The sequence below is a fragment of the Anomaloglossus baeobatrachus genome, chromosome 9 (genome assembly GCF_048569485.1).
Source record: "Anomaloglossus baeobatrachus isolate aAnoBae1 chromosome 9, aAnoBae1.hap1, whole genome shotgun sequence".
NCBI classification, from domain to species: domain Eukaryota; kingdom Metazoa; phylum Chordata; class Amphibia; order Anura; family Aromobatidae; genus Anomaloglossus; species Anomaloglossus baeobatrachus.
The window spans coordinates 18983722-19011400 of NC_134361.1; the positions used below are offsets into that span (position 1 = coordinate 18983722).

The window sequence follows — 27679 nt, forward strand, 5'->3', positions numbered from 1 at the left end:
GAATAGACTTTACTGGAATAAAACCTGAAGACTCTAATCCTCAGAAATCGGGAACATCTCGCCCATAATGTAGTTTTCGTATAATTGGAAGTCCCGAGGATACATTATGCGGAGCTCAGGCCCCGCAGACAGGAGCTGCATCTTATAAGAAGTTGCGCGGTGGATTATGGACTGCAGATTACATTCCTCTGAGATTTATCAAACAGCCAAAAACATTATCTTAAAGGTGACAACTACAGTGTAATGAAAAAAGGCAAAATCCGAGATTTATGACCCTATAAGCGTGCGACGCGGCACGGGCTGAAATGCAACAAACTGGGGGCCGCTTACCAAAATACATTAATAACAGCCCAAGACAAAGTGGCCGTCATACGGGAAATGAGGACATTAGTGAGATAAGCCATTATAAATCACCGCTATCCTAATAACCTAGAATCCCGCGCTCCGGCCTGGAGACATGGCGGCAGCGATAAGGATTTCAAGATTGAGCAGGTTATATACACCGCTACGAGGCGTCGTATATAATCTGTAATATTACCGTCATATACTGGTATACTGTCCGGTTACCTGTCTGGTTTATGTACGTACAATCGCCGTAACTGAATGTGCAATGGATGTCGTCCAGAATATTAACTTAGTCATGGAGACTTCAATATTCACTGACTGCCATTACCAGGATCAGATTATAGGGTGGGCACAGGGGGCACGTTCCATTACCGTAAACCAAAATATCTGCCAAAAATAACATTACAAATCCCCAAAAACTACTTTAACGTTTAAAATCAAAGTCAAATAATATTTTTTTATGCGTTTTTTTAAATCCATATAATTGTACATAAGTAGCAGTATTATAATAGTTAAATTCTTGTACATAGAGGGCAGTATTATAGTAGTTCTATTCTTGTACATAGGGGGCAGTATTATAGTAGTTATATTCTTGTATATAGGGGCAGTATTATAGTAGTTACATTCTTGTATATAGGTGGCAGTATTATAGTAGTTATATTCTTGTACATAGGGGGCAGTATTATAGTAGTTCTATTCTTGTACATAGGGGGCAGTATTATAGTAGTTCTATTCTTGTACATAGGAGCAGTATTATAATAGTTCTATTCTTGTACATAGGGGCAGTATTATAGTAGTTCTATTCTTGTACATAGGGGGCAGTATTATAGTAGTTCTATTCTTGTACATAGGAGCAGTATTATAGTAGTTATATTCTTGTACATAGGAGCAATATTATTGGAGTAATATTCTTATACATTGGGCAGTATTATATTAGCTATATTCTTGTACATAGGGGCAGTATTATAGTAGTTATATTCTTGTACATAGGAGCAATATTATTGGAGTTATATTCTTATACATTGGGCAGTATTATATTAGCTATATTATTGTACATAGGGGCAGTATAATAGTAGTTATATTGTTGTACATGGGGGCTATATTCTTGTACATAGGGTACAGTATTATAGTAATTATATTATTGTATATTATTGTACATAGGAGCAGTATTATAGTAGTTATATTCTAGTACATAGAGGACAATATTATAGTTGTTATATTATTTTACATAGAGGCAGTATAATAGTAGTTATATTCTTGTACATAGGAGCAGTATTATAATAGTTATATTCTTGTACATAGGGCAGTATTATAGTAGTTCTATTCTTGTACATAGGGGCAGTATTATAGTAGTTATATTCTTGTACATAGGGGCAGTATTATAGTAGTTATATTCCTGTACATAGGAGCAGTATTATAGTAGTCATATTCTTGTACATAGGGACAGTATTATAGTTATATTCTTGTACATATGGGCAGTATTATAGTTATATTCTTGTACATAGGGGGCAGTATTATAGTAGTTATATTCTAATACATAGGAACAGTATTGTAGTAGTTATATTCTTGTACATAGGGGCAGTATTATAGTAGTTATATTCTTGTACATAAGAGCAGTATTATAGTAGTTATATTCTTGTACATAGGGGCAGTATTATAGTAGTTAATGTCTTGTACATAGAGGCAGTATTATAGTACGGTAGTTATATTCTTGTATATAGGGGCAGCATTATAGTAGTTATATTCTTGTACATAAGGAGCAGTATTATAGAAGTTATATTCTTGTATATAGGGGCAGTATTATAGTAGTTATATTCTTGTACATAGGGGCAGTATTATAGTAGTTATATTCTTGTACATAGGGGCAGTATTATAGTAGTTATATTCTTGTACATAGGAGCAGTATTATAGTAGTTATATTCTTGTATATAGGGGCAGTATTATAGTAGTTATATTCTTGTACATAGGGGCAGTATTATAGTAGTTATATTCTTGTACATAGGGACAGTATTATAGTTATATTCTTGTACATAGGGGGCAGTATTATAGTAGTTATATTTTTGGACATAGGAACAGCATTATAGTAGATAATGTCTTGTACATAGGGGCAGTATTATTGTAGCTATATTCTTGTACATAGCAGGCAGTATTATAGTAGTTAATGTCTTGTACATAGGGGCAGTATTATTGTAGCTATAGTCTTGTACATAGCAGGCAGTATTATACTTATCCATGGGTGCGATTGCAGCATTATAGTTGTTACTACTGGTAAAGAAAATACATTCTTTTCAGTATTTCAGGAAAGTGTCAGGATTTTGGGAAATATGTGTGAAGCAGATATGATTTCCCTCCCCCACATTATTGGCAGCTCATAAAAATGTAATGACTTAGCAGGGGGCGCCACTGAGGAGACATTTCTCTTGTGTTGGAGAGAATAGAAAATCTGCGCAGCACCGTGTGGCAGAAGTGAATAAGAAAACAAATGCGGTATATTTACTGCACCCTCAGTCGGGATTGAAGTTGCGCGTTAATAATGATTTAAAGGGACAGGCGCGCACTCTATAACAATTAAGATGCTGATTATCAGTAATTGGTTGTCAGGGTTTTTCCCACTGTGCCAAAATATATCAATCGTAAAGATTGCGGCAGATGCCGCAGCACAAAAGGATTCAATAGAAACCAACAGCTCAGCAAGTGTTTCATAGATGGGTAATAATAGCCCAGGATCCTAGCGCAGTGGCCGCCCCCCCACCCCACAATCCGCTCCAAGGCGGAGGCAGCAGATCGTTACCGCTGCTGAACGCATCACCAGAGGAATGGAAGAAATTGGACAGAGATAAGAGAAGATGGAGACACATGAGGCCCCTGACTGTACAGTATGACCAGAGGGGACAGACACCAGATCAGATGATGCCAGCGTACCAGACGCCGAGTGCCGCAACCAGCTGTTATTTGTCAAACTCCATCTCTGAGAAGCGTTCTTCTATATTAAGTCTGATCACCGTCATTTCCTCCGCCATCCGTCCTCATGATGAGGTGCGGTACTAATGAGCCTCAATCTATACACCTCGACGTGTGATCATGGGGACGAGGAGGGGAGGGGGGGGGATGCAGATGCACGTGTGAAGCTCCTGCATTGCGTTGCTGTCTGTTACCATGGAAACACGATGCAAAAGGAAAATATAGCTCGCTGCCAACCAGCAACACCCCCCCCCCCAGTGCTTCTCAATTTGCCTCAGTAGTCTGATTCCTCCTCCTGTCATCCTCATCTCGCCATGCCTGTCAGTACCACCTAGATCCAAGAGAGGATGGAATTTAAGGGGGACCTGTCGCCAGGTCCACAGTGACCAGTTTCTGCTCTTATATTACTCCTGTTTCTCCCCTGAGTATTCGGATTTGTTGCTTTCCTACGTCCGCCGTATGGTCTCAGAGATATGGGCCTTTTAATTTAGTGCTAATTATTATGCTCTTTACAAGTGGGTGTGGCTCACTCAAGCAATCTAAAGACACGCCCCCAAGGAACCATGTGAGCCACACCCCCTTAGTAAAAAAACACAAAATTGTGCACTAAAAAAAAGGACATGTGGATTAAAATAAAAAAAAATAAAAAACTAAAGAGAAAATAAAAAAATGCGTAGGAAGGGGAATAAAATAAGGGCACAACCTGTCACTTCAGATGCGGTGACAGCTCTTATTTAAAGGGCGACTTCGCCGACGGCTTTAATGATTTTTTTCCAATTATCTAGCAGAAAATAATGGTGTTCTCATTAAATTTCCTTTCTAGATATGGACGTTACTGGGGAAACATGAATTTGCTCAGGTCCATATGGCTCCTCGGTAATTCCTTCTTTCTTAAAGGTAAACTGTCAGCTACTGTAATTGGTCACCCAAAATGCCAATTATGGGACTAAAATATCTCCCCCCCCCTCTCTGGGTTACAACATGACATATTTCTTACAGATGAGCTCCTTAGAAACATAAGCAGCTCAAGTCCTGAGGAGTCCGGGCCAAGGACGGACAGACGTGTTCATGATGCCTCTTTGGGGGTCGTTTACTATGTGTAATTGCACCTGATACAAGAAGCAGCTCCTCTTAACAAGTTCCTGTAAGATTTTGTGGTCTCAGCCATAATGAGGGGCACTGCAGCCAGAAACTTGAGATGCTGCCCCCTGACTGCTGGCCCCTCTGCATGTTTAAATAAAGTTCTCCCCCCTGGAAAGACACTGACCTGCCGCCCCCGCCTCCTGTGGTGTGACTGGCCTAAGCCCCGCCTCCTGGATACATATCATCGGGCTGCCCAGCTTCCAGCCTCTCGGCTGCAGGACCCGGACCTGTTTGGGCAGCCGGACACAGGGACCCGCTCCTGGATGCGGAATGAGAGCTATCAGCAGGGAGGTAAGCGTTTCAGCTCACAGCGCTGTTAGCTGTGAGCGGCTCCCTCTCTGCTGAGGCACAAGCGATGTATGCCGGTGAGCGCGGCGTTCTAAGGGAACTACCCGCCCGCTGGTCCGCTTGTGCTCGTCATTATTTAATTATCATTATTTTATTATTTAAACACCCTTTACCCCCTCCCTCCCTCCATCCTCCCCTAAAATCAGCATGGAGGAAAGCGTCCTGCTCACGGCGCTTTTAGCTGTGAGCGGCTCCCTCCATGCTGAGGCTCAAGCTATGTGCGCCGGCGAGCGGCGTTCTGAGGGAACTACCCGCCCGCCGGTCAGCTTGAGCCGCCATTAAGTTTGAAAAAGAGCGCTTCGCGCTTTTTGTCTTTGGCCCCGCCCACCCGCCGCCCAGCCACCGCCGCCTGTACTGATGAGGAGCAGGTTAGGGCTGTGTGCGCTCTGCACGGCACCTAAAAGGTGCGCTTCAGAGCACAGCTGAAAAGCTCCGTTCTGAGGCGCATGGTGCCGGCAGAGAGCGTGCGCTCAGCCTGCAGCTCCTGCCATAGACAGAGCAGGAGCTGCCGGCAGAGCGCACGGAAGAAGTGACATGTCACTTCTTAGAACACAGGGATTCGGGCCCCAGCTGAATCGCTGCGTTCTAATATGCCACATGCGTACGGCCTCTGCACAGTCTCCATAGACTGTGCAGGGGACGCAGGACGCATGAATTACGCACACAGCCTAATTGAAGTGCAGACTCAGTGCAGCCCCTGTCACAGCGCAGGTTGGAGGCACGGTGGGGGGGAATGTAGTATGCAGGCACTAACCTGCAAGAGTTCAAATCACCCCATCCCACACGCACTGAACTTCCCCTCCCCTCCGTTTGTATGCCCCGGGAATGCCAAGGGGGCTAGCCTGGGAATGAACCGGGGACCATGTGGGTCTCCCAGTGAGCGGGCGGGTTAAGGGATTCTGTTAGGACTTCAATGTTCAAATTGAGGGGGGCTGATAGTGAACAGGGGCAAGAAGCAACAGTCAGCAGGTGGCGTGTTTTCCCTCCTGCTGATACCCCACCTACACCGAGCCCCCTCCCAGGCCAAAACACACCCCATTTGACATTATGACAATGGTGACTGTTAACAGCCCCTCACCGTTGTCACACAGTGGTTTCAGCATGTTATGGCGGCGGTGGGTTCGGTGCCGACCATCGCGTTGTACGGTCATGTGCAGGGGTCACGGTAGCAAGCTTTGGCATGGGTAGCCACCATGTCCGGAGTCTGTCATCTTAACCCTTGGATAGGTGTGAGCGTCGTCGTAGCAGGCGTTACGTGGGTAGATCTAGATCCAGTCGTCTTGCCATTTCCTGAATCACCAGGTGAGTACCCTGATGGGGAATGCGGGGTGGGATAAGTGCCCCTAGGGAGGATAACGTGATGTCACAGGTAACAGGCTTCCCGCCCAGCTCTACATGTGGTCACTAAGTTATTTATAACAAACAATGTTATTGGTGCTGAGGGAATCGCCCTCCCCCTTTTTTCTGGTAAAAGCTGTGATGGTATCTAGCATTCCTACCCCTTGTAGACAGCATTCCACAATCTACCCGCTCTAACTGTAAAGAAGCTTTCCCTATCTCGGAGGATTAAGTCTGGTGCCAGTTTATTTATATTGAGCACACGGGTATTTATACAAATTATTATTATTTATTATAGCGCCATATAATTCATGGCGCTGTACATGTGAAAGGGGTTTTACATAATACGTACCAGTATAATAATCATAAACCGTACAAGGCGCAGTCTGGTACAGGAGGAGAGAGGACCCTGCCCGCGAGGGCTCACAGTCTACAGGGGATAGGTGAGGATACAGTAGATGACAGAGCTGATTGTGCGGCGCTGTATCAGACGGAGGGTTACGGCAGCTTGTAGACTTGTCGGAAGAGGTACAAATGAGATCTCCTCTGAGACGTCTTTCCGAAATTAAACATATCTTACTTTTTCAACCTTATTTTAATACAGGCGGCCTCCATTCCTTGTAATAATCTGGTTGCCACCTGTTAACTGACCCTTCAAGTGATTTAGTGATTAGTGACAATATGATGGGATCACGGGATCTAAACCCCCTGTTATACACCCTAATTTAATGCTGTAATTGAAAGAAGGGATCTATATTGGTCACAGATAGTTTTATCGAAATGTGAGAAGTATATTTCTGTACATTTGTGTAGTGGGTGGGCCTACCCCCTACTTGTTTAGCATAGCTACCCGGCATTGTGATTATTAAAAGTGTTGAATTTTATGTTTTTATGTGATGTGTTAGGGCACCCCCTAGTGGCCGGGTGGGACGGCTGTTGCCACCGGGGAGGAGGAGTCGGCCGGATATCTAGGCGACGTCTGAATGTGTGTGGAGGAGAGAGATCCGGGTCAGCGGAGTGCGAGCATCTGCAGCGGCAAGTGCGATAGTGTGAGCGGAACATCAAGGGACACCAGAGAGGAGGAGGTGGACGTAACCTCAGAGCCTATTCTGCCGGTGTGGGTCCGGTGTATGCTTGGCTGAATAGTGGGTGCCCGAAGGAAGTAGAGTACGGAGGGCATATCCCCACCCGAGGTGACGTTTGGTCAGAGTGTCCCCAGCTCCACTAATATTGCCGTGATCCGCTGACCGGAGTGGTTTTTACCGGAGTGTCTGTCGAGCTGAGAGATCCGGGACAGCAGTGTGTGCACTTGGGCAGAGTGTGAGCGAAACAGCACGGGACACCGGAGATAAGGAGGTGGACGCAACCTCAGAGCCTATTCTGCCGGTGTGGGTCCGGTGTATGCTTGGCTGAATAGTGGGCGCCCGAAGGAAGTAGAGTACGGAGGGCATATCCCCACCCGAGGTGGCGTTTGGTCAGGGTGTCCCCAGCTCCACTGAAAGTCTACAACTGCCTGTTTCTTTACTGTCTGCTGTTCGGATTATAGGACTGTGCTGAATAAATGTTCTCTTTTATTGCATTCAACTCCTGCCTGAAGTCTTTTTGTGTAATGGAGAACGAAGACACTGACACACACTGTTTTAACTCTGGAGAAGTGATGAAGCCAGGGATGTGCCTGCACCATAGTGCTGCCACGACTACACAGCCAGAGGCCTCCCTGTCTGGTCACTTCATGTGGCGTAGTCGGCAGGATACGAGTCCCCTGCTGGGGACCCAAGAGACTGGAGATCAGGTCGTGCCTGAAGCACAAGATCCGGACCATGATACAAGATTTCCAGTCCCGTGGTGGGAAGAGAACCTAGTACCCGTAGCGTTGGACCGGGTACAAGATGGCGGCAAGGAGGCCGTTATCTGTGAGGAAGAGAAGGCGCGGAAAATTGGCGCCAAAAGAAGAGCCTGGGGCTGGCCGGCGCCGAAGAAAAAGGACAGAGTACTCCGCCCAAAGAGGGGAGGCGCCAGCTCCAGGGCATTAAAGACGAAGAAAAGGGAAAAAAAGTACCTCAGCGGAGGAGTCGAGATGATGCGCAAGGCTGGGGGTGGAGTTTGTTCAAGAGCGGGAAACGAAGACCCGCCTCCACTTCCTCCAGTCTTAGCGTCGACACCACCGCCATTACCAGCGATTCCGTTGAGAACCGAGATGGAGAACTTTGGGCAACCTGCGGAGTTGGCGACGACTATGGCCCTCATCAGCCTTGGCCGAGGCCGACCCCGGTTCGCCCCTGCTAACGAGGCCGCGATAGCGGATCTCCCCATTGGGCCGGGAGGCTCTACAAGACCGGACAAGGTCTCTTGGAAGACCTCATGGGACGCTCAAACCGGGAGCACCATTACAGAAGTGAAGGCGACCTATGCTACCCCGCCCATGCCAAGCCGTCCGGGGGTTGCTGCTTTCCCATGGGACACCCTGCAGCTTAACGCCGCCGCCACACCATTTGTCCCGGCGCCGGAGTCGGCCGAGGAGTTAGCCGGGCGTCTAGAGGAGGACCACCTGGGCTTCTTCTGGGACCCAGTCATCGCCCCGCCGGAGAAGGCGCGCCCCAGTGTTCCGCCCCCGAAGCCTGATCCCGTCCGGGAACGGCTCCTGGCTGAGACCATAGTCCGGGAAATGCTGTCCGGTCCCGGTGGAGAGGATCTGGCCCAGCAGTTTGTGACCGGGGTGGTTGTTAAGTTCAACCAGCAGGAGGGGTATGGATTCATCCGTGAAGTAGAGACCGGGGATGACTACTTCTACAACCGAGTTCACCTGGACGTAGAAGGACTCCCCAAGCGACTCCATACCCTGTGGCCGGGCGAGAAAGTCAGCTTCTTGCCGGACAAAGGTAGCCGCGGTCTGTTTGCGGTGTGTGTTTCCCGCATGCCCACCACCCGGGAAGCGGAGCAGTGGCAGGAGGAGATTGCGTGGGAGGAGCAGCAAGAGCGACGACAGAGCCGGACCAGACCGGCCGCGCCTCCTCAACCCCGGCGCGTACCGACGGCTGCCCCGGAAACAGTGGCAGAGCCAGCCCTCGATCCGGAGAAGCTTCCAACCGTGGTGGCGGTGACGCAAAATGTCAACAACAAACCAGTTTTCATGCTGGACGCGTCGCCCGCCGCACCACCACCGTCCCGGGCAGAGACGCCATCACCGCCAAGAGGTGCTGCAGCAGCTGTGCCGGGGGAGCCGTGCTACGCTCCGGTGTCTTTCAGGCGGATCCGCCGCCAGCCAGGACAATCTCTGGGGGCCTATATCCAGGCTCAAGCGGAAGAATGGAAGAGAGCCTGGCCCCCAGAGTAAGCTGTTCGCTCCAGCACCTGTGAAGACCGGAATTGTTGTAAACCGGCAGAAAGTTGCTTTTGTTGAAAAGTTTTACGGGCCTGTTGCCCTTCAGCAAAGACCGGGAGCGCTATTGAAGCCTCCGGGCACCTTCAGCAAAGACCGGGAGCGCTATTGAAGCCTCCGGGCACCTCCAGCAAAGACCGGGAGCGCTATTGAAGCCTCCGGGCGCACATCTAAGACCGGGAGCGCTGTTGAGCCTCCGGGCGCTATCCAGAGACCGGGAGCGCTGTTGCGCCATAAAGCGTCCCTAAAGACCGGGAGCGCCGCTGAACTGGTGCCGCTGTTGAGGACTGACCCAGAAGGTTTTTATGTGCTAATATGTTTAAAGTTTTAGAGCCTTGCCGGGAGGCTCGGATTTTTAAGAGGGGAGGCATGTAGTGGGTGGGCCTACCCCCTACTTGTTTAGCATAGCTACCCGGCATTGTGATTATTAAAAGTGTTGAATTTTATGTTTTTATGTGATGTGTTAGGGCACCCCCTAGTGGCCGGGTGGGACGGCTGTTGCCACCGGGGAGGAGGAGTCGGCCGGATATCTAGGCGACGTCTGAATGTGTGTGGAGGAGAGAGATCCGGGTCAGCGGAGTGCGAGCATCTGCAGCGGCAAGTGCGATAGTGTGAGCGGAACATCAAGGGACACCAGAGAGGAGGAGGTGGACGTAACCTCAGAGCCTATTCTGCCGGTGTGGGTCCGGTGTATGCTTGGCTGAATAGTGGGTGCCCGAAGGAAGTAGAGTACGGAGGGCATATCCCCACCCGAGGTGACGTTTGGTCAGAGTGTCCCCAGCTCCACTAATATTGCCGTGATCCGCTGACCGGAGTGGTTTTTACCGGAGTGTCTGTCGAGCTGAGAGATCCGGGACAGCAGTGTGTGCACTTGGGCAGAGTGTGAGCGAAACAGCACGGGACACCGGAGATAAGGAGGTGGACGCAACCTCAGAGCCTATTCTGCCGGTGTGGGTCCGGTGTATGCTTGGCTGAATAGTGGGCGCCCGAAGGAAGTAGAGTACGGAGGGCATATCCCCACCCGAGGTGGCGTTTGGTCAGGGTGTCCCCAGCTCCACTGAAAGTCTACAACTGCCTGTTTCTTTACTGTCTGCTGTTCGGATTATAGGACTGTGCTGAATAAATGTTCTCTTTTATTGCATTCAACTCCTGCCTGAAGTCTTTTTGTGTAATGGAGAACGAAGACACTGACACACACTGTTTTAACTCTGGAGAAGTGATGAAGCCAGGGATGTGCCTGCACCATAGTGCTGCCACGACTACACAGCCAGAGGCCTCCCTGTCTGGTCACTTCATTTGCATGGCGTGATTGTTTTCAAAAATTGCTTCTCTTCTTTAGAGAAGTAATTTTCAGCCTTTTTTTACTAGATTTTCCCTCTTTGGTTAATTACGTATGTTTTAATTGGTTTTCCTTACCGTAGTAACCAAAAATAAACAAGTGAGATGGGTAAACCGGCAAGGTTAGCTATTCGCATAATAATTATGCCCACTAATATTTTCTGGACAATTACTTCCACATAAATATCCTAAAAGGTATAAATTCACTTTTAGTTTCGTGTGCTTTGCATGGATTGGGGACGCTGTCCCCATTGGGGCTTACGGTCTGGATTCCCTACCTGTATGTTTATTGGGGTGTGGGAGGAGGCCAGAGTGCCCGGAGTAGACCCACGCAGTCACGGGGAGAACGTACAGGCTCCTTGCGGATGGTGTCCTTGGCGGGATTTGGGCCCAGGACCCCAGGGCTGCAGCTAGCCACTGAGCTACCGTGCCATGCCATAATAGTTTCAAGAGCAGGAACAGACAGATTTGTAGATGGAGTATTACGGCGTTGCAGGGCCAGCTGTTTGGGATTATTTGCAATATATGTTTATATAGTTATATATAAAAAAAAAAAAAAAAAAAAAAAAAAATGCTCCTTATGCTGGGCCCGGGGGGCATGGTCCGGTAACCTAACTTTGATTGCGCTTTTCCCCCTATTTAGGTTCCAGCTAAACAAAAGGGGGGGTGGACTGGGAAATAGGAGAATGACCAGTGGTCCGACGATGCCGGTGGGTAAAAGCCTTAACCAACTACAGCTCCTTCCTCAAATAAGTAATCAGGCTGATTAGGTTTTTTGTGGCTTGGAATGCCTATGGGTCAACGCAGGGTTGAAGGCAAAACAGGCATCTGGTTTCCGGGTTAGTATCGCTCACCTTATTGCAATCCCAATCTCAGGTATTTTGGTAACTCAACCCACCAGCAGGATCAAGGTTTGGAGTTCTCAGCTAGATGGTAGGGGTTTGGTGAAGTTAGGCCTATGATCTGGGCCCCCATTTTGCATTGACCTGACGGTTCTATGGTACGTTATTCAGCGGGTGTTGCTCCGGTGGTTGATGTGCGTGACGATTTTCCAAGCCACCCTCTAGTAATACACGCCCTGCAGTATTCAACGAATGTGCACCATTTTCGGTTGCAAGCAACCTGTTACGAGGTCGGTATTCCCATTTTTAAATTGTGGAACGGTACTGAAGCGATGAGGGTCTTGTGGGGTGTAAGGTATTGAAGGGTTGGATGATTATGGTAAGTGAGTGGAGCACAGCAGGCCTATTCTTTTCTAGCCGTAGATTGTTTTAAAAAAAAAAAAAAAAAAAAGGGGGGGTTTTTGGATTGTTCGCCCCATTGCAAATCTATACATTGATGTTTTGGATCTCTTTTTCCATCACTCGGCGGGTGTCCCGACGGTGTCGGTTATGTCTATTAGGCGAGCGGGTGTGATGGTACCAGTTTTTACCCACGACGACGGCCCTTCAATTTAGCGTCACGGATTTAGTCCTCCTTTTTGTGGGCTGGTTTTGGTCGGTAATGCGACGGTTCCTGGTTATTTCGGTGTTTGCCAGCCGTGGTACCCGGTACGAACTCTCCCAGAGTTGGGGTATTCCAAGGCTTCAGGGGCCAGTATACATGAGCACAGTTTCAGTGGATTAGGTGACTGCAATTGAAATGCATTATGAGGGACGTTAGGACCGAGTTGGTTTTGAAATCGTTTTTTATCAGGCACGTAAGAAGATTCAGAACAGCGTACAGGGCTAATGTAAAATGATATGATTGTGATTTGTTTCTATATAAAAAAAAAAAAAAAAAAAAAGGGGGTTTTGGGTTTTGCCAGTACCACCTTGGAGAGAAGAGGCGTTGATGGTTACGAGAATTCTCTGTTCTGACAGTGTTTTTCCTTTCAGATCTAAGTCGGCCTAGTGACTGGGTCCGAGGTTACTTCCATATATGTTGGCTGCGAGGAGAGCGGATCTTCGCCTCTTCGTGTTGGTGGTCGGTCCTTGGTTCCCTTTACAGTGGATGTAATTGGAGAGGTTGCCGGGGCTTGGCTCAGCTGTGGGTCTATCAGAGGTGATCAAGATTGTGTGAGCTCTCTTTTCTCCAACCGACTTGGTGATACACATAGGCTTCAAGTATCTGGTCCAAGGCCGTTTAGCTAGGCCTCTTACCCTTATCTGGTCACAGAGGTACAAGTTTCCCTGTTTTCGTTCGGAGTGTTACAACGATCCGGCCGAAGGTAACCCTCTGGCCCAGGGGGCAAGGCGCTAAGGAAGAATGTGATATGGATCTCTCCTGGCGCATGTGCGATCAGGGCCTACCCAAGTTGTGCTGTTAAAGTGTTTATAAAAAAAAAAAAAAAAAAAAAAAAGGTTGTTGGTCTGGCACCGCCAGCTGGAAGGCAATATTTGGCTGTCCTTAAGCTCAGATGGGTACATCCCAAATGATGATGTTGTGGATATGGTGGTTGCGGAAATTCCTGGGACGGCTCAGGTATTTCAGTTTTTGGGTGGGGTCGCAGCTTGCTGGCGCTGTGCTGCTCCTTGGCGGAAGGGGTAGGAAAAGTGGTGGTGAAATACCCGCGCCGGACGGCCGGAAGGCGGTACATTTGCCTGAACCCCGTGATGTTGGCAAGTTAATGCCTGGTTAAAAGCTGCGACCAAATTTTATGCCAAAAGATGAGAGTGGTTTTTTCCCCATACCTCTCTCCAAAAATGGAAAATTCAAATAAAAGTATTTTAATTTATAAAAGAACGGTGTTGTGTCTTTCTAGGGGGGGAAAAATGGTGGTTGTTGGGTCCTGGCAGTCTGAGGGGCACTGCAGCCAGAAACTTGAGATGCTGCCCCCTGACTGCTGGCCCCTCTGCATGTTTAAATAAAGTTCTCCCCCCTGGAAAGACACTGACCTGCCGCCCCCGCCTCCTGTGGTGTGACTGGCCTAAGCCCCGCCTCCTGGATACATATCATCGGGCTGCCCAGCTTCCAGCCTCTCGGCTGCAGGACCCGGACCTGTTTCCCACCCTCCCTCCCTTTTTGTTTTCCAAGTTTGTTGGAGTTTACTGTGTTTTAAGTCGCAGCAGCGGAAGGGGTAGGAAAAGTGGTGGTGAAATACCCGCGCCGGACGGCCGGAAGGCGGTACATTTGCCTGAACCCCGTGATGTTGGCAAGTTAATGCCTGGTTAAAAGCTGCGACCAAATTTTATGCCAAAAGATGAGAGTGGTTTTTTCCCCATGCCTCTCTCCAAAAATGGAAAATTCAAATAAAAGTATTTTAATTTATAAAAGAACGGTGTTGTGTCTTTCTAGGGGGGGAAAAATGGTGGTTGTTGGGTCCTGGCAGTCTTGTGGGTCGGTGTTGAACAGGTCAATACTAAGACGCTAGAGTTGATCAAGAAGGTTCACGCTGCTTTGGTTCCAGACAGGTAGCTGGTCCTCTGTAGTCTTCACGACTGGTGCTGCCATACTGGGTTCCTCTTACATTTACTCGGCCCTTTGTCGTTATTACATCACGGTGTGAGACCTAGTGACTAATAAGTCCAAAAGGCACCCAGGATACCGGGCCGAGGAAATATGAAAACTGCCGTGGTCCAATTTGGCTGCCTCGGAGGACCAGACTGAGGACCAGAAGAAGTCACCACAAATCTACTCTGTATGACACCAATATAAATCTATAGTCCCTATCATGTGGACGTTCCTACATCAAAGCACCTTGTGCACTATGACCGAGCCATTTATACAAAGAACTAGTCGGAAAAACACAGCAGAAGAAATGTCATACTCAACATCTTTGTCCCACTCCCAGAAATTACCCCAAACATCGTGGAGCTGCCCACATTCCCACATTAAGTTGGGATTTACATAAACTCTACCCCTTTTTTTTGGACTAGTACATTTCTGAATTTGCCGTCACTGTTTATGAAAACTGACAACAGTCCGGTCTATTTTGGGACTGTTGGTAACCATGTGGGTGGGTTACCGGTGGAGGGACTCTAAAAGAACCGGTGATCCCTACATTTTAGTGGTAAAACTGCTGATAAAGGAATAGAGGTCCTCTAAAGATAGGAAGGAATCAGATGGACTAGTGAAAAATCTTGCATGGAGTAGCAGAGATGTAGATGTAGTGGTCTCTTCTAAGTTGAGGTCCCCGTGGGACCCGAATACTCTTCCATTGAATAAGAAGACATAAGTATTATAACCGGCACACGGTAGGCTGGGGTCCAGTTGGAAATTTTGCATCGGGGTTGAGAGTTTCATAGTACACCTCCGCGGAAAAGCCACCTAGCAGCAAGTCCCAGGATCGTGAGAAGCCTTCAGTCTCCTCACCACGGGACTCGCTCTCGATCAACGCCAATGCAGCCGATAGAAACCTGCACCCATTCATCTCTGCCGCCTTGTAATCCCCCTCTAATGTTATTCTGACCCAAGGCGTTCATCGTCCAATCTATAAAGCTACACCCCCGCACCCCCAACTCAATCTTCATTTCATCAGGATCTGCTGACATGGTCCGCTCCACTGATTCACCACGGGAGATGCCTCGCCGGAGACACAGCCGCTTCTCCGTGCCTTCTCTCTGTGATGAGAGGGGGCGGCTGCTTCATTTCTAATATTATTATAATTGTTATTAAGTCCCTTTATATCTGTAGGGCAGACAGCCCCGTGCGGGGGATTTATGGGCTCTGGATCACTGGAGCTTACAATTGAAGTCTCCCACATCGCGCTTTGCAAAGACAATTTATATGAAGTCGATTAAGCTTTTCAGGATTTTTTTTTTGGCATATGCGGAGGAAACCCTCTGGGACATCCCATACCGACACAATGAGAACATACAATATATTATAATGTGTGAATACCCTGGATTCAGGACTGGAAAGTGTCAGGATGATGCAAAATACATGACTGATGGACTAGTGAATTGCGCTCCTGGTAATCTAATAAATAAGACACCACACACTGCGTGACATGGATTAAAATTTTGGCCACAGCAGCCCTTTATTTTAATAAGAAAAAACATCAATAAGAAAAAACAAGATTATCGGCCCAGAGATGTGGTTGTTATAAATCCCAGCCCCATATCCCCCTCCGCCGTGTACACCTAGCTCAAGGGGGAATCTGGGTATACCCCTTGATCATTTTCCTTGTGTCCGCTGAGCTCCTCCCCAGGGACCCATCTATTCCACTGTCCACTGAGCTCCTCCCCAGGGACCCATATTCCACTGTCCGCTGAGCTCTGGCCCAGGGACCCCATTAAAAACATAATTCTCCAACCAACAAAGAGGGGGTTTAAACAACCACATCCCGCCGCCGCCAAATGCTGCTGTAACATACAATATTAAAATGTTAATACAATATTAATATGTTGATATGACATTGTCAATTTGGATACATTACTGATAACAATTAATACAATACGATACAATACTAATAATGTTGATAAAATACCGATGATGTTGAATACCAATAACATTGTTAGAATATTGACAGTGTTGCAAAGTCCTGATATTGATACATTTCCCTTTTTTATAGGGAGGGTGGGTGGGACAACTGCTTGTTCAGTCTTTAAGTCCAGGACAAAGGAATGACACCTTAACATGGGACCTATTTCTTATATGGCCCCTGCCCCCATCTCTCCTCCTGCTCGCCCACCACCACATTCCTTAGGTAAAAACCCCCATCCCTTACTCCTTAACCCTTTCCTGGATCTATCACTGCCTCAGTCATGTACGTTACGTCTATCTGCCTTCACTCTGCTGGAATGTTCGTATTATCTACAGCAGTGTAAGCATGGACAGCAGGCGACGGGCTAAAAAATGGTGAACATACAGCTAAGACCTTCCCGAGGCAAGGGACACCAGGAAATCAGGAGCTAAACCAGTCTGGGCACCAAACCACCAGATACTAGGAAATAGGGTACAAAGTAACTGGCATCAAGGGACTACATGCTAAGTCACTGGTGTAAATGGTTCAGAAGTTAATTTACTGGGGATGGAAGATCCACGTCACCACGTTTACTTGTATGAAAACTACTGCACATGAAGAAAAATGAGACCCCAGAGAATGGTGTACTAGATACTAAACCAGTGGACACCAGAATTATAGGGAATTGACACCAATAAATAGGACTCAATCGGTATTTCAGTAGACAATAAATCAGGGGGAATCATGAACTGAGGAACTCGGCAAGCAGACACCAGAATCTGGGCCACAAACCCAGTGTACACATAGGAATGAAGCACCGAACCAGTGGACACCAATAATTATGGTATTAAATCACTAAATCCTAAACCAAAGGTCACCAAGAATTTAGGGAACTAACAAAACTGCAACAGCATCTGGGCCACCAGACCAGTAGATATAAGGGAATGAGGCATCAAACGCATGGACACCAGTAAAGGAGGCACTAGATGATTGGAGGCTAAACCACTGGGCACAAGAAATTAAGGAACTAAGACAACTGGACATCAGAATCCGGGCCACCAAACCAGCAGATATAAGGGAATGAGGCATCAAACCAATGGACACCAGTAAATGAGGCACTGGCTCATTGAAGACTAAACCACTGGGCACAAGAAATTAACTAGGACAATTAGACATCAGAATCTGGGCCACCAAACCAGTAGATAAAAGATAATGAGGCATCATACCCTTGGACACCAGTAAAGGAGGCACTAGCTCATTGGAGACTAAACCACTGGGCACAAGAAAATAAGAAACTAGGACAATTGGACATCAGAATTTGGGCAACTAAACCATTACACATAAGTGAAGGAAGCACCAAACCACGGAACAGCATGGACTGAGGAAACAGATAAGTAAACACCAGAATCTGTGCCCACCAAAATGGTGAACACCAGTAAATGGGATACTAAATCACCAGATCCTAAATCTCTGGGCTTCAGGGACTGAGAAAGGCGAAGCGTATACACAAAAATCAGGGCCATCAAACTAGTGAACACAAGGGATTGAGTTATTAAACCATTTGAAACCAGTAAATGAGACACTAAATCACTAGACCAGTAGACTTAAACTACTGGACAAGATGGTTTGAGGAACTATAGAAAAGAACACCAAAATCGGGGCCACCAAACCAGTCAATACAGGGAAATTTAGCACAAAACTAGTGTAGTACCAGTTTACCACCGAAGTACCAAATCCACTCAATGGGGTGCTTAATTACTAGATCTTAAACTACTGGTCACCAAGCACTTAGGGAATTAGGCAAATGTACACTAGAATGTGGACCACTTAAATGGTGGACACCAGTAAATGTGACACTGGATCATTAGAAATCTGGACACTGGAATCAGAGCCACCAAACAAATGGACATAAGGGAATAAGACACCAAACTACTGAGCACCTCTAAATCATTGGGCATTTAACCACTGGGCAGCAAGTTATAAGGAGCTAGAAAACTGGATACCAGAATTTGGGCAACCAAACCCCGAGACATAAGGGAAGAGGCAGAAAACCGTTGTATACCACGGACTGAAGAACTAGACAACTAAACATCAGAATTACTGAAATGCTGTACACTAGTAAATGTTATATCGGATCTTTATAACCTAAACCAGTAGACAAATGTACGGTACATCAGAATCTGTGCCACCAAACCCGTTGACACAAGGAAATGAGGCATCCCATCACCCCACACAACCATTTGAGGAAAAAGACAAACAAGCACCAGAATTTGGGCCACAAAACTACTGGACAAGACTAAATGGGATATTAAACCGTACATCCTAAACCCCTGGGGACTGAGAAACCAGATTCTGGGCCACCATATCATTGGACATAAGGGAGTGAATCACTAAATCATTGGAAACCAATAAATTGGACAAAATATCAGTAGACATCAAACCACTTGGCACCAAGGAGTGAAGAATTAGGCCAGTGAACACCAGAATCCTGGCCACCAAACCAGTGTATACAGAGGAATGAGGCACCAACTAGTGGAGACCAGTAAACGGGACACTAGATTAGTGGATTCTAAACCACTGAACACTATGGATTCAGGATTGAGCCAACTGGACAACAGAATTTAGGCAACCCAAATATAAGAGATCAGATAATGAGGCTCGAAACCACAGGACACCATGAAGTGAGGAAGTAGGCAAGTACACACCAGAATCTGCGCTACCAAACCATTGAACACTAGTTAATGGGATAATAAATCACCAGATCTTAAACCACTGGGCACCAGGGACTGAGAAACTAGGTAAGTGGGTGGACATCTGAGTCTGAGCCACCAAACAAGTGGACCTAAGGAAATGAGAGACTCTTGGACACCGGTAAATGAGACACTAGGTCATTGGACACTAAACAACAAGACGTTAAGGAACTTGGCAACTGGAATATGGGCAAATAAACTACGAGACATAAGGGAATGAGGCACCAAACTACTGGACACCATGAGAAACTAGACAAGTGGACACCGGAATATGGGCCACCAAACTAGGGGACCCAAGAGAATGATGCACGACACCACTGGACACCACAGACTGAGGAAATAGACAAGTGGATATCATAATATGTTCCACCAAACCAGTGGACCCAAGGGAATGATGCACCACATCACGGACAGAGGAAATAGATAAGTGGATATCAGAATATGGCCCATCAAACCAGTGGACCCAAGGGAATGATGCACCACATCACGGACAGAGGAAATAGACAAGTGGATACCAGAATATGGCCCATCAAACCAGTGGACCCAAGGGAATGATGCACCAATCCCCACTGAACACCACGGACTAAGCAAATAGACAAGTGGATACCCGAATATGTTCCACTAAACCAGTGAACCCAAGGCAATGATGCACCAAACCACTGGACACCATGGACTTATTGGGGACTGATTCTTCTGCACATCAGGGTCTGTGGTTCTAATCACTAAACCAAGGCAACAGTATGACGATACTAGACGTCCCCTGCACTTGAGATATGGTCACACTGGCTCACATGTCTTCTCCCGGTAATATCCTGAATATATCTAAGCACGGTTCTCCCTTTCTCACATCCCTGCTATGGTCCCCACAGACCTGTAGAATTATTATAATATATCGGAAGCAATGCATTATCTCATTAATAAGTAAACATTTGTCTCTTCTTTGATCTAACGAGCTGAAACCTTGCCAAAAACAATATCTATGTTTATATTTTAATAGAAATGTGAAGATCTCCAGAGAATATCGAGATTCCTACAAGGCAATTGTATACATAATTGTCGTCTTCACTCGCCCTTAACCGCAAACAAATCATTAACCTACAGGACACCAGACTGCATCAGGGAAGATTTCCGGGGGTCCTGACCCTGTCATGGCGGTGCCCTCCAGGAGTCCTGCCCTGGTCATGGCTTTACCCTCCAGGAGTCCTGTCCCTGTCATGGCGGTGCCCTCCAGGAGTCCTGTCCCTGTCATGGCTGTGTCCTCCAGGAGTCCTGTCCCGGTCATGGCTGTGCCCTCCAGGAGTCCTGTCCCGGTCATGGCTGTGCCCTCCAGGAGTCCTGTCCCGGTCATGGCTGTGCCCTCCAGGAGTCCTGTCCCGGTCATGGCTGTACCCTCTGGGAGTCCTGTCCCTGTCATGGTGGTGCCCTCCAGGAGTCCTGTCCTGGTCATGGCTGTGCCCTCCACAAGTCCTGTCCCTGTCATGGCGGTGCCCTCCAGGAGTCCTGTCCCGGTCATGGCGGTGCCCTCCAGGAGTCCTGTCCCGGTCATGGCGGTGCCCTCCAGGAGTCCTGTCCTGGTCATGGTGGTGCCCTCCAGGAGTCCTGTCCTGGTCATGGCTGTGCCCTCCACAAGTCCTGTCCCTGTCATGGCGGTGCCCTCCAGGAGTCCTGTCCCGTCATGGCGGTGCCCTCCAGGAGTCCTGTCCTGGTCATGGTGGTGCCCTCCAGGAGTCCTGTCCTGGTCATGGCTGTGTCGTCCACAAGTCCTGTCCCTGTCATGGCGGTGCCCTCCAGGAGTCCTGTCCTGGTCATGGTGGTGCCCTCCAGGAGTCCTGTCCTGGTCATGGCTGTGCCCTCCACAAGTCCTGTCCCTGTCATGGCGGTGCCCTCCAGGAGTCCTGTCCCTGTCATGGCGGTGCCCTCCAGGAGTCCTGTCCTGGTCATGGTGGTGCCCTCCAGGAGTCCTGTCCTGGTCATGGCTGTGTCGTCCACAAGTCCTGTCCCTGTCATGGCGGTGCCCTCCAAGAGTCCTGTCCCTGTCATGATGGTGCTCTCTAAGAGTCCTGTCCCTGTTATGGTAGTGCCCTCCAGGAGTCCTTTCCTCCAGGAGTCCTGTCCCGGTCATGGTGGTGCCCTCCAGGACTCCTGTCCCTGTCATGATGGTGCTCTCTAAGAGTCCTGTCCCTGTTATGGTAGTGTCCTCCAGGAGTCCTTTCCTCCAGGACTCCTGTCCCTGTCATGGCTGCGCCCCCAAGTCCTGGACTTCTGACTCACACCTGGACCCAATGTCTTCACATTGGCATGGACGCAGCCATCATTTTTTGAATGAAGGGTGTACATTATTAACCTTGTGCCCCATCCGAGGGCGCCTGGCGTCCGATATTCGTGGCTAATAACACTATAGAGATCACCGCCGACATAGGGCCAGGTTAATTCTCCGCGCAGGCCATGCATAATAAAATAATGACATCCCCGCAGTCACACGTCTTTCTGCCAGCCGTGAAATTACATCAATTTTCCATGTATTTAGCATAATTACCAGCAAGCCCATCATTAAAAAAAAAAACCTTCATGCAATTAAAATTAGCCAACGTGTCAACCTTCACGTGTATCACCAGTTATTAGACATATTAAATACATCCAGGTAGCGTGAAGCACCGCAGCGCCGCACGGCAGAAGAAAAAAAAATGTGAAAAACTGCATCAGTAACCAAAATAAAAATATAAATAAAAAACCTGCGCACCCGGCTCATAAGGGAAGATGAAATACAGGGATGTCATTTACTGTCTAGATGTTTGTATTCAGAAACAGAACCAAACAATATCAATACAACATCGCCACCTGGTGGCCAAATTCTTATGAAATTTTTCATTTTTTTTTAACCACCAACAAAATGCAAGGACACCACGAGGTGCGTAGGGGACCAATGCTATATACAATCACACGTGTGTGATATTTATTGTCTGCATGGACCTGACCTGTGATAATTTGGGGATAAATTGGAGATTTTGCTTTGGGACCCACAAGATCCACATTAAACCTCTTAACCCCCGCCGGTCGGCCCCGTCCCTGGCCGAGGATGACATAGTATTAGCTGATTGTCTCCTTACCTTCCGCCTCTCCTTTTTGTCGTCCTTTTTAGTGAACGCCGTATGGATCCACCAGATCTTGGTGAACATGCTGCCGTACGCCAGGCTAAATCCGAGACCCAAGAGCCAGAGACGGGCCTGAGGGGCACAGAAGAGGAGAACCGAGGTCATGGAGGTGACCAAACACAAACGGAAAGGAGACTACGGCTGTTTCTGTATCTGAGCGTCTACTACAAGTCTCAGCATGCCCTGATGTCACAGGGGTGTATGGATGGAACAGGGGCTCCTAGGCTGACCCTAAGACTGGGGCCCCTGTGCTGTCCCTTATCTCTAGAGTAGACTTGATGGTAGCCAGGCTCGAGCCTCCAACATGGCCCTGTCTCCGATCCAAGCCCTGATACTACTTCCCCCCACCCAGGGAGAGGGCCAGAAACCCAGTCACCAAAACCCTGATTGCGGCTTGATCCTCGGCTTTCCAAAGATCCTAGTAAATTGCAGACAAGCGGTACCCCCTCCACGTGAGCCCCATAGCCGCTGATCTCCCACTCCTCGTCACATTCATTGTATCCCCTTACCTGGCACACCAGAGGGAAATGCCACGTCTCGATGTGATGTCCATCGAGACCAAGAGGGAAGACAGCGGCGAGCGCCAGGATGCACCCCGCGGCCGTCACGTCATTCAGATGGGGCTGCGAGTTTTGGATGTACCTGCAGGGAAGAGACAGACGCCACATGAGATTCCTCAGACCTGTCAATCAAATGCTTTGTAGAGCGTTTCACCAGGGAAATATATGGATGTAGCAGAGCTGAATTTATCATCTTGCTGTTAAGCAGTCCTATGTAAACGGCTTTGCTGCAGCTGCTATTATACTATTTGCTAAGTTGTATATTTTCTCTACATGCCTTTGTCACCCGGCTTTCCCAGAGTCCTGAATGGCAAATATCCCAAATTATGCAGCAATGTCTCAATTGCTCTTAAAGCGAAGCAACTTCTGTCTGTTAGGACAATGGGAAAGCCGGGTGAATATCATCTGTGCAATCACAGCTTAATTGTGTCACCCAGCTTTCCCAGGGACTGATATCAGATATTAAGGCACAATGCCAGCATTTTTTTTTTCACTGCTAGAGTTGTGCTTTAAATGTAAGCCCCCTGCCCCTGGTCCCATATTCACCTGCCGCCATCTCCACTTGTTTGCAGCGTCGCTCCAGTCCATCTTCGGCAGTTTATGGCGTGCCGGCAGGTCCAGTGTTTCACAACTTAATGTAAGTCTATGAGAGCCTTGTTCTGGCTCTCATAGACTTACATCGAGACCTTGTGATGTAACTTCTGAATTCTGGTCAATCAGAAGTTATGGGCAAAAGGTGACGCCGCAGGACCAGAACGAAGGTGAAGACGCCGGAGGGTGAGTATAATACCGGGGGCAGGGGGCTTAGATTTAAAGCACCACTCCAGCGCTGAAAAAAATGCTGCAGTGGTGCTTAAAAATGATACTGCAAATGTAATTTAATGTATGATCGGTGGAAGACCCACCAATCCTGAAAACAGGGGTCCCAATGTCTTGTGTGAATGAAGCAGTAGTGCACATGCTCCATTCACATCTATGGGACCACGACTCTCACAGACAGTGGATGCAGTGACGGTTACACAGACACCCCGGCTTGTCAGACATTCATCACTTATGGAAAGGTAATAAAGGTAGTTTTTGGGAAAGCTTCTATTACATAAAACCTTCAAGAGGTGTTGGGGCATGAAGAGGGGTCAGCGCCTCCATAACTGGGCAATCCCAAACCAGGAGAAAAAGGCAGAAGGCATCTGCAACGGTAGCGCAGCCTGGAGGGGACCACAAGTACCAGCTAGGCTTGTTGTGTGACACTCAATAGGGTACAAGCAGCAACTCGGGGTGTAAAGCAACGTGGAAGAGTAAGAGCGTTGTGGGTCAGTGTCTCACTTTACGCCTGACTCACCTCACGTGACTATTGTAGATGTTGAAGGACAGACAGACAAATCCCAAAAGTATCCCGAGACCAGCAAGAACGGAGACAGAAATGAAGAGCTTCTGAGAGACGTATCGGAAAGTGATGATCACCTTGGTGTGATCGGCAGGAGGAGAACCACCTAAAGAGGCAGGAAAGAGAGGGTGAGAGAGAAAGACTAGGCCGAGGAGGGGGAGAATGCGAGGAGGGGGGTAATGCGAGGAGAGGGAGAGAACGCGAGGAGGGGGAGAGAACGTGAGGAGGGGGGTAATGCGAGGAGAGGGAGAGAACGCGAGGAGGGGGAGAACATGAGGAGGGGGAGAACGTGAAGAGGTAGAGAATGCGAGGAGAGGGAGAATGAGAGGATGTGGAGAACGCGAGGGGGAGAACACGAGGAAGGGGAGAATGCGAGAAGAGGGAGAACGTAAGGAGAGGTTGAACGCGAGGATGGGGAGAATGCGAGGAGAGGGAGAACATGAGAAGGGGGAGATCATGAAAAGGGGGAGGATGCGAGGAGGGGGAGAACGCAAGGAAGGAGAGAACGTGAGGAGGGGAGAACGTGAGGAGAGGGAGAATGCAAGGAGAGGGAGAATGTGAGGAGGAGGAGAATGTGAGGAGGAGGAGAATGTGAGGAGGGGGAGAACACGAGGAGGGGGAGGACGTGAGGAGGGTAAGAACGTGAGGAGGTAGAGAATGCAAGGAGGGGGAGAACATGGGTGAGAATTAGAGGGGGGGAGAACGTGAGGAAGGGAAGAACGCAAGGAGGGGGAGAATGAGAGGAGGGGAGAACGTGAGGAAGGGGAGAACGCGAGGAGAGGGAAAATGAGAGAAAGGGGAGAATGCGAGGAGGGGAAGAATGAGAGGAGGGGGAGAACGTGAGGAAGGTGAGAAGGAGAGGAGGGGGAGGACATGAGGAGGGGGAGAACGAGAGTAGGGGGAGAACACGAGGATGGGGAGAACGAGAGGAGGGGGAGAACGCAAGGAGGGAGAGAACGCAAGGAGGGACCAAAATACTCTCTGGTGATAATATATGTGTGTAAAACGTGTGAGAAGGTAAATACAGAGGGACCAAAATAATCCCAAGTGATAATATATGTATGAGAAGTGTCAGGAGGTTGATATAGAGAGATCGAAATATAATCCCTGCTGATAATAAACACTATTAGGAGAAAAGTAATGAGACACACATTAGTCATTTCATTCTGGATTCTCATCCGGAACCATCGCAACCGGTGTATAAAATCCAGCCACTGGTATGTAGTATCCAATGCTCCTAGTGCAGAACACCCAACAGCGTGCCCCCTCAGTGCATAACATCCAACAGCGTGTCCCCTCAGTGAATAACATCCAACAGCGTGTCCCCTCAGTGTATAACTTCCAACAGCGTGTCCCCTCAGTGTATAACATCCAACAGCGTGTCCCCTCAGTGCATAACATCCAACAGCGTGTCCCCTCAGTGTATAACTTCCAACAGCGTGTCCCCTCAGTGTATAACATCCAACAGCGTGTCCCCTCAGTGTACAACATCCAACAGCGTGTCCCCTCAGTGTATAACTTCCAACAGCGTGTCCCCTCAGTGTATAACATCCAACAGCGTGTCCCCTCAGTGTACAACATCCAACAGCGTGTCCCCTCAGTGTATAACATCCAACAGCGTGTCCCCTCAATGTATAACATCCAACAGCGTGTCCCCTCAGTGCATAACATCCAACAGCGTGTCCCCTCAATGTATAACATCCAACAGCGTGTCCCCTCAATGTATAACATCCAACAGCGTGTCCCCTCAATGTATAACATCCAACAGCGTGTCCCCTCAATGTATAACATCCAACAGCGTGTCCCCTCAGTGCATAACATCCAACAGCGTGTCCCCTCAATGTATAACATCCAACAGCGTGTCCCCTCAATGTATAACATCCAACAGCGTGTCCCCTCAGTGTATAACATCCAACAGCGTGTCCCCTCAGTGCATAACATCCAACAGCGTGTCCCCTCAATGTATAACATCCAACAGCGTGTCCCCTCAATGTATAACATCCAACAGCGTGCCCCCTCAGTGTATAACATCCAACAGCGTGTCCCCTCAGTGTATAACATCCAACAGCGTGTCCCCTCAATGTATAACATCCAACAGCGTGTCCCCTCAATGTATAACATCCAACAGCGTGTCCCCTCAATGTATAACATCCAACAGCGTGCCCCCTCAGTGTATAACATCCAACAGCGTGTCCCCTCAATGTATAACATCCAACAGCGTGTCCCCTCAATGTATAACATCCAACAGCGTGTCCCCTCAGTGCATAACATCCAACAGCGTGCCCCCTCAGTGTATAACATCCAACAGCGTGTCCCCTCAGTGTATAACATCCACCAGCGTGTCCACTCAGTGTATAACATCCAACAGTGTGCCCCCTCAGTGTATAACATCCAACAGCGTGCCCCCTCAGTGTATAACATCCAACAGCGTGTCCCCTCAGTGTATAACATCCAACAGCGTGTCCCCTCAGTGTATAACATCCAACAGCGTGACCCCTCAGTGTATAACATCCAACAGCGTGTCCCCTCAATGTATAACATCCAACAGCATGCCCCCTCAGTGTATAACATCCAACAGCGTGACCCCTCAGTGTATAACATCCAACAGCGTGTCCCCTCAATGTATAACATCCAACAGCGTGTCCCCTCAATGTATAACATCCAACAGCGTGTCCCCTCAGTGTATAACATCCAACAGCGTGCCCCCTCAGTGTATAACATCCAACAGTGTGCCCCCTCAGTGTATAACATCCAACAGCGTGCCCCCTCAGTGTATAACATCCAACAGCGTGCCCCCTCAGTGTATAACATCCAACAGCGTGTCCCCTCAATGTATAACATCCAACAGCGTGTCCCCTCAATGTATAACATCCAACAGCGTGCCCCCTCAGTGTATAACATCCAACAGCGTGCCCCCTCAGTGTATAACATCCAACAGCGTGTCCCCTCAATGTATAACATCCAACAGCGTGCCCCCTCAGTGTATAACATCCAACAGCGTGTCCCCTCAATGTATAACATCCAACAGCGTGCCCCCTCAGTGTATAACATCCAACAGCGTGCCCCCTCAGTGTATAACATCCAACAGCGTGTCCCCTCAATGTATAACATCCAACAGTGTGCCCCCTCAGTGTATAACTTCCAACAGCGTGTCCCCTCAGTGCATAACATCCAACAGCGTGTCCCCTCAATGTATAACATCCAACAGCGTGTCCCCTCAGTGTATAACATCCAACAGCGTGCCCCCTCAGTGTATAACATCCAACAGCGTGTCCCCTCAGTGTATAACATCCAACAGCGTGCCCCCTCAGTGTATAACATCCAACAGCGTGCCCCCTCAATGTATAACATCCAACAGCGTGTCCCCTCAATGTATAACATCCAACAGCGTGTCCCCTCAATGTATAACATCCAACAGCGTGCCCCCTCAGTGTATAACATCCAACAGCGTGTCCCCTCAGTGTATAACATCCAACAGCGTGTCCCCTCAGTGTATAACATCCAACAGCGTGTCCCCTCAGTGCATAACATCCAACAGCGTGTCCCCTCAGTGTATAACATCCAACAGCGTGTCCCCTCAGTGTATAACATCCAA

General features: G+C 48.3%; 1 protein-coding gene across 1 annotated transcript in view; it reads right to left on the bottom strand.

The window, feature by feature from the left end:
• GABBR1 (gamma-aminobutyric acid type B receptor subunit 1) overlaps positions 1 to 27679 on the bottom strand; it is a 130150-nt gene that overhangs the window by 13505 nt on the left and 88966 nt on the right. The window contains exons 13-15 of the mRNA XM_075323158.1: positions 24040 to 24190; positions 22650 to 22782; positions 22096 to 22212 (exon numbers count right to left, since the gene is read on the bottom strand). Of these exons, the coding sequence (XP_075179273.1) occupies positions 22096 to 22212; positions 22650 to 22782; positions 24040 to 24190 (401 nt within the window). The remainder of the gene's footprint in view (positions 1 to 22095; positions 22213 to 22649; positions 22783 to 24039; positions 24191 to 27679) is intronic.